The sequence below is a fragment of the Cryptotermes secundus genome, unplaced genomic scaffold, assembly GCF_002891405.2.
Source record: "Cryptotermes secundus unplaced genomic scaffold, Csec_1.0 scaffold73, whole genome shotgun sequence".
Taxonomy (NCBI): Eukaryota; Metazoa; Arthropoda; class Insecta; order Blattodea; family Kalotermitidae; genus Cryptotermes; species Cryptotermes secundus.
Window position 1 is genome coordinate 470,311 of NW_019738871.1, and position 8,265 is coordinate 478,575.

General features: G+C 37.5%; 1 protein-coding gene across 4 annotated transcripts in view; it reads right to left on the minus strand.

Annotated features, from left to right (window-relative positions):
• Positions 1-571: 571 nt before the first annotated feature.
• The window catches only part of LOC111871059 (5-phosphohydroxy-L-lysine phospho-lyase), a 22,744-nt gene continuing 15,050 nt past the window's right edge, over positions 572-8,265 (minus strand). For 3 of the 4 annotated variants that reach the window (XM_023863812.2, XM_023863814.2, XM_023863813.2), the window contains 7 exons: positions 7,075-7,309; positions 6,196-6,289; positions 5,149-5,357; positions 4,090-4,315; positions 2,973-3,217; positions 2,243-2,390; positions 572-1,529 (listed from right to left, as the gene is read on the minus strand). In XM_023863812.2, the coding sequence (XP_023719580.1) occupies positions 1,404-1,529; positions 2,243-2,390; positions 2,973-3,217; positions 4,090-4,315; positions 5,149-5,357; positions 6,196-6,289; positions 7,075-7,309 (1,283 nt within the window). In that variant the 3' untranslated portion in view covers positions 572-1,403. The remainder of the gene's footprint in view (positions 1,530-2,242; positions 2,391-2,972; positions 3,218-4,089; positions 4,316-5,148; positions 5,358-6,195; positions 6,290-7,074; positions 7,310-8,265) is intronic. The other variant, XR_002843972.2, reaches the window with a different exon arrangement.

Genomic DNA, 8,265 nt, shown 5'->3' on the forward strand with positions numbered 1-8,265 from the left:
TAATATAGTTCCTTAACTAAACTCCTTAGTAATAAACTTAACATGAGAAATTTTCTAATCTGTAGAGATGATGAGGGTATGTATTTGTTTTGGGTTCTTACAATTCTATTTAATAATGTTTAATAAGACTCATGATGAGGCTATTTGGCCATCGCCAGTAGGAAATAAAATGAGATTTGTGGCAGGTTGACAGTTTGCACTCTTCTACCTTGATGAAGCAGAAGTTTCTACCAGAACACTGGTATCATCTACATAATTATTTTGTGCGATCAACCAGACAGCCACAACGTAAAAACTAAATTTTATATAGTTAATACTTATAGGTTCAATAACAAGATACTGCAAATAATGCTGTCAGGGAAACTACTAAGGCATACTGCAAACAATTATGAATAAACTTTTAAGGTGGTGACCTAGAAGAAAATCTGGTACAGCAGTGCCCTCTGGTATGACTTAATGCTACTGATAATTTATTATAAAATGAAAGTAATGAGCAAAACTTGTGTCTTGATCAATTGAGGAACACTGCTGCAGGCTTACAGGAATGGCACATGGACTGAAATCAGCTGGCTCAGGATTCATAGGCTTTATTGTCTCTTACATCAATAACCAGATAATTCTTCAGTCGGTATACCAACAGGCTAAGAGCTGGATGGCTGTAGTTCAATTCCCAACAGAAGCAAGAGCTCTTTCCTTACTTCACAGTGCAGAGACCAGATACAGGGCCCACCCAGGCTCTTCTCCAATGGGTACCCGAGGCTTTTTCCTCAGGGGGTAAAGTAACTGGGGCCTAACCAGTTTCATGTGCACCCAAAAATTATGAGAACACTGTACAATACTTCCCTCCTAAATGAATCATAGGCTTTCTTGAAATCTATGAAGAGCTGATGTACTGTCCACATCTATAACAAGGGATATTAATAAAATTAATTTTACAAATCACTGTTCATGTACACACATAGCTTAATACTGAGAAAATATAACAAACATTACCATCTTGAGTTGAGCCACATTAACCCTTTTCTGTACTATATAAATTAACTTTACCCTGATAATTTACATTTCCTTTATACACTATGTTTTTTTAACATAGTTTTTTTAAGTTAAATGTGGTGGAGGACATTCAAATTAACTGCATTCAACTGTGCTGCATATGGCAAAAGATTAATGTGCTATATCAAATTCCTGTTAAAAGGGTATAATTTGTACTATATACTCACATGTATTCAACTTGATAAAAAATTATGTTGTCACAATAAAAGAAAAAATATTTGTTTCTGTAAAAGTCATATAAATAACATCATGTTCTAATGTTGATACTGACAGCACCATTCAGTAACCAACTGAAGAAACATTACACAAATTAAGACATAATATATGACAGAGAGATGCAGAAGTCTGTTTCAGACTTTTATGATCTTCTCTGACTGTTGATCATCAATTTTAATCTTTTTCTCATTTGGTGAATTCTCAAATTCTGGATGATTTGCCTTCTTTTGTCTCTGGGGAGAACCTGCTTCCATTGTAACCTACAAGAATAATGCAACACATCAGTACAGCTCTGAATAGGATTCAAGCACATTTGGTCACAACAGAAACCCAAAAAAGGCATCATTCTATACTGCCAAATAGGTTAGTAATGTAGAAATCATTACCTCTCCTTGGCTCAATGGAGTTCAATTTTTATCACAATATATTAATCTTATGATACACAATGTCTTTGTTTACATCAAATTCAATTCTATTTCTTCCAAAACAAAATTGTTCTTGTTACACAAAACAAAATAAATTCTCATAACTACCTATACAATATCAATCTTTCCTTGAAAAGCTGACTTTTGTTCTACTGACAAATAATGTTCTGTTATAGAAGTAGTCAAAAAAACTGCCATATCTGGCACTTATCTTCAGCAGTTCAGCTAATTTTACATGTTGACAGTCACTACCTTGAAAGTGATTATACTATTATCTTCCCTTCCACATCTACATCTCTCATGTGATCTCTTCCCACAAGATTTTACAGACAAGACTTTCATGTACTTCACTGAACATTCAATGATTAGTTTTAAATATGCCATTTAATTAATTAATAGTGCTGAGTGTTTATGAAACTACAGAAAATTATATTTTATTGAGTGGCAATTAAAATTCAGTTATATTTCTGAGACCTGATTGTTCAATTCCATGTAAAGCTGACATTCTGACACCAGTGCACTGCAATAAATCATGAACTTCCACTAACCTCATCATCATTCATTTCTGTGAGAACTTCATCCAAAATCTTAACAAAATGGTCAGCATTCTCTTGACAGAAAACCAAAGGAGGTTTCAGCTTCAGTACATTCCTGTCAGGACCATCTGAGCTCACAAGTATATATTCTTCCTTCATCCTACAAAAGGAAATGTGGAGCCATTAGGACTCATTATTCATATCTGAGTGCAAAAAAAGATGTATTTTTACAGCTACATGGGCCATAGCATTTTACAGCATCTTATATTTAGAAGGTCTGCATAAGAAAGGTAAACTTGTCCCTGTGCTTCATTAATTGACAATTTTTAATAGAGTTATAATGGTTTGGCCCTGTAGAAAAAATAGTTAGAACAAGTGTATTGCAAAGGGCATCAGGAATAAAAGAAAAGGAAAAATAGCCATGGAATGACATGAACAAGAAGATTTGGTCAGTTTATTGGAAGACATCAAGATAAGAAGAAAGAGATGAACAGAAACTAAATAGGAAAGATTGTGGGAAGAAAGAAGAGACTGGAGACGCACAGTCTGCCAACCTACATGAAACGAAATTATGATAACAAATCTTTAAAAAAGCAGGAACAATCTGAAATCAATTATAAAAACAGAGTAGTGGGAGAACACATATGAGATGAAAACGACCTTTGGAAAAGTCACTACTTAAAAAGTGGAAATGTTCCTGAAATTGAAGATTATAACCGTGGTGACTTTGCCATGAACTTACCTTGACACTATATGCTGTGCCTTTGCTGTTGCCGGTATCCTGTTTTCTCTGTCTTCAACCAATTCTATGCCTATAAATAGCCCCACACCTCTCACATCTCCAATAATGAGATGCTTTAGTGCCAGTTGTCGCAGAGAATTGAGTAGATGGTTTCCGACTCTAGTAGCATGTTCACGAAGCCTCTGTCGTTCCAGAACATCCATTACAGCAATGGCAACCGCACATGACACTGGGTTTCCACCATACTGCAATGCAATACAATCACACAGGCTTTGATTAAACGACATAGATTACCACCTCAAAATATGTAACACAAGCAGAACACCCATTCTTCATTCAGGATATGGTTCTTCTCACCATGCATAGTAGTTAAAACCATAAGAAGGAACTGCACTGTGCACAATTAAACAAAACAGGCTGGGAATGAGGGTTCACACCACACCCAAAAAGTGTGCGGCAATATATGCCCATTATCTTAAAAGTCATGGCTCCCACACATACTGGCAAGGGTACAAAGTGAATTTCCTAATACTTTTGGGTCCTTTACATTCGGTCTGAAGTGGGTCACAGAAAATACAAGACACACAGCACATGTTTGATGTGCAGTTGTTTTGACCAGGGTATGCATTATATGCTCATCTGAATAGGACTAAACTTGCTTAAATATGAGTAGCAACAGGCATAAGATTGTAAAATTCATAATACAGCTGACTCATTATACGTAAACACTGCAGTTCTGAAAATCCCCACATACATTCAAAACATGTAAAGTTGGAAATGCACTGATTCAACATTGAGCACAGTGGTGACAGAGAGGGGTGGGAGGGAAAGATGGACTGAAACAAAATGGTGAGGCAACTTAGGGCTGCACGGCTCACTGGGCATGCATGGCAACTTCCACAATGGCGACAGACAGTACACTGATGTTCGCTATGAACTAAAATAAAACCAAACATATTCAAAAATACGGATAACAAAAGCATATATAATGAGAGTCACTTGTATGCTATAAATCGTTATCAGAGAAACAGAATCGCAACTGAAAGTTAACACATGCAATTTCCAAATTTTATGAACTGATTTTTGGACCAAGCTTAACATTGCATGAGGCACTTACCGTATTAAAATATTCAATGCCACTCTCCTTGAAGCTTTGAGCAATCTCCAGAGTTGTAATGACAGCTGCTACAGGGTGTCCATTGCCCATTGGTTTGCCCACTGTCACAATATCAGGAACAATATCCTCCCCCTGAAGTTGGAAAGCCCACCAGTGCTTGCCAACGCGACCAAATCCAACTTGCACCTCATCTGCAATGCAGACTCCACCTGCCTCTCTCACATATCTGTACAGATCAACACCAACTCATTAACATATCTGGATATGTACTTCTGGAATGTGATGCCATGTAGCCTGATATATAAGTACCGATGTTTCAGAAACACATGGTGCCTGAAACTTCTACTCTGTATATACTTGTATAAAATGTTCCAGAAGCAAAGGTCAATATTCTTGGAGATCATAGCATCGGATATTCTAAGCAAAAAAGTATATGTGTATACGTGTCCTATTCCGAATGGTTTCCAAGATTTCACTGTACAGTTCCAGAACTGTTGATAAGAAAGAGATATTATGTACTGTTTCTAAAACCAAAATTTATTGTTCAAGTGACAAAGTTGGTACAGTCTACCTAGTGTAATACGTTTTTGAAAATTCCTCTGTCAACATCAATGAACTTTGCAGCTCATGTGAGGACATGGCGTGTTGCTCATCTGTACAGTGTACTGTACAGTAAAGTAGCTATATCTCGGAACCCTTTCAGAATAGGACACCTGTACATATATAATCTTTTCTTAGAATGACCGATACATGACCTCCAAGAATAGTACCTTTCCTCCTGGGACACCCTGTTCATATAAAAATCACCATTTATAACCTCATAAAAATTATTTTTAACCCATCTACCTCTTTTATGTATATGTTAAATATCTTCAGAGTGTATTTATGTGATTCACATGATTATCAGAATAAACAGCAAATATTTCCCTAATCACCATCAATCAGCTGGACTTTGTAATGGAGAAACAGTGTATTTTCTGTATGGTATGAGCTTAATCTTTAAACATTTTATAAACAACTTCATGCTTTGAAAGGGTTAAGCTCTTTCCTTTCCTTTACCTGTACACATTACGCAAGTAATTATCTGGAGGAATAATTTGACCCCCACAGCTTTGAAGACTCTCTGCAATAAATGCTGCAATAGTGTGTCCACCGCCACGTGCTTTCTTGCAGATGTCAAGCACTTCATCTGCGTACATCTTGCCCATATCCTGCCCCGGATAGTCCACAGCCCTGTATTTCCCACGGTACACATCTGGACAGGACGCCTGCATGACAATATGTTCATATCAGCGGAACTTTACCGTAGTTACTGCGACTACATCTCTTCAACGTGGATATGAAACGAGTTCTCCCAACTAAACAGAATAATACACGTTGTCAATGTTGAGAAAAGTGTTTGCATATAAGAATGAGGAAGTAACAGGAGGCAAAATTAACCAATTTTTGTTCACATGAACTATAGAATAATAATGTTACAAAATTAACATGATAATGTCATGTCTGTGAACACATTTTTAAGATCAGCTGCATTGACTACACTTCATTGAGAGTTTATATTCCCTTCAGGGAACAAACTAAATCATAAACATACAAATATGGCAGCCAGTAGCCAGTATGGTAGCCAGCTGGAGGCGCGCATTTTTATACCATTACCACTGGGTGGAGCTGGCGATGGAGCTGCGATTATGAGCGCTGATGGTATAGCGCTTGTGTTGGTGTCTAGGGAACCAGGCTGCAAGCGATGTATAAATACTGCCTGTTTTCCATGCACTGCGGGAGTTGTCTGTTATGCACTGTGGGAGGTTCCCATACTTCATTAGATTACCACTTCATTAGCTTGAATCCATTGCAATCACTAACATTAAAACAATGACTGTTTTCAACCATGAAGTTAATGGAAATTTATGCTTCGCTTTTAGCTCATTGAGTGATTATTTCATATGGGTTTACACATTTTTTGGTTTGTTGTATAAGTACTTTCGAACTACTGTACGTATCTTCCATAGATTAAAATCAATAATTCTGAGAGTATGGCTGCCAATACAGGGAAAGAAAATTAGGTAAAAATGGAATACAATTATTATTAAATAATGAGATCCTTACCACATGAACCCATTCTGCTTTCCCACTGCCTCCTGGAAGATTAAACTTATAAGGTGAGATAGAAATCAGGGACGTAAGGTGGCCATGGTATGCACTGTAACAAAAATAATAAGAAAAATAATAAGTACATTTGTATTATGCCTCACCACTATCTGCAAATATTCATTTATGAGATTTGAGGTTCTAGCAATGGTGATCTTTTCTCACAAACCAACATGTATGACTTACAGAATTCCTCATTATATCATATACGTCCTTCCTTTCCTCAACCAGTCACTCTTTCTTTTGACCAAATATTGTCATGAACAACGTTTAAACCACTTACAATCTGAAATTTCCCTTAGAGTGGAAGACTATGGTTGACAAATTTTGTATCTTATGTAATTCATGACACAAAAGAGTGGGACAACAGCACCACCATTACTTTCTTCTGAGTTATGGTGTCACTTGTATCTTTTATGGGTTACTTTATGATGATGACAGTACTAATTTGATTTGTTTCATTCTGGTCCATCACACTAACAATTACAAAGACAAAAACAACTCCATCTAGTGTGACTAGACTACGGATCGAAACATGTAAGGGTGATGAGTTTTCAAGTGATGAAACTTAAATAGTCACACTAGATGGAGTTGTTTTTGTCTTTGTAACAGTACTAATTCTGTGTAGAGTTAAATGGCAGGAAGACTGATGAATTGTAAAGGATATGAAAGGGGGCAGTTGTGGCCTAACATGGCATCACATTCAAGAAGACAGAAGTCTTCATTGTCACCCCAGTGAGAACCTTAAATCTCAAATTCTCAAATTTAGTAATAAAAGGGATGCCATGTTAACTTTTAACCGTAAGGTTCAGATACTGCTTAACCATAAATACATACTGATCCAGAGTAATGATGTCATGGTTCTTGGTGTGACTCCTCGCCAGGCGAAGTGCCAAATCATTTGCTTCCGAGCCAGAATTCACAAAGAAGCAGATTGATAGTGGTGCGGGCATCAGACTAGTCAGCTTACGAGCGCAGATCACCAGATTGTCATGCAGAAAACGGTTGTTTGTATTGAGGACTGCCAACTGGTCACATGCCGCCTTCACCACGTCTGGCTGACAGTGGCCAACTGTGTAACAAATGTTTAGGTTATGTTCTGTCCAAGGCCTGCACCGGTGATGAGAAATTCCATCGCAACGCCATTAAAAAAAACAGATCTATTTCCTCAGAATATTTACACAATTAATAACACTTCCCAGACACTCTCAGGAAAACTGTTACTTGGCATCACAGTGTTTAAAACACTGTCATTCATACGTGCATAGCACGTGCGGATTACTGACGACTAGTGGTCACGATATGAACAAAACAGTAGCACAAAAATAATTTCCACTTAACAAGAACCAAAAGGGAAAAGAAAAACGTTCATAAAATGTGCTGCCCCTAATATCGTGCAGGCCTACAAGGCCGCTTGGTTCGCCTTTGCTGTTGCACCCACCCCGACATCCATCCTGGGGAAGAAATGGGTTACCTCCGAGAACAGAGTGTTGAGGATAATATTTGGGTCCAGAAGAAGTAACAAAATGCCAGAGAAACTGCCAAACAAAAAGATTCTCAAATTGTACTTTACACGAGACAAATCAAAAAGGATGAGATTGGTGGGGCATGTAGCACGTATGGGAGAGACGAGAGAAGGACACAATTTTAGTTGGGAAATCTGAAGGGAGCAGACCACTTGTAGGGGCTAGGAATTAGATAGGGTGTGCAGTAAATCAGGCATTAAATAAATATGTTTTTATGGTGCACATTGGATTCATTTGGCTCCGAATAAGGTAAAAAGTTGTGTGCCGTTGTGTAAACTAGAGTGAAACCTTCGAGTCCATAAAAGGCGCAGTACTTCTTCATCAGTAGAAGGACCAGTATTTTCTGAAGAAGAATTTTGTTCCATGGAGTTTGCTCTTTGCTTGCCTTGTTTTCATGGCCAGTGCCTAATGAACAAGTTCAGCTTTCAGGATTTCACCGCCCTGAAAATGACGACTGCAGTATACACCGAAATGTAGGAACATCTTTAAAAAAAAAAAAAAA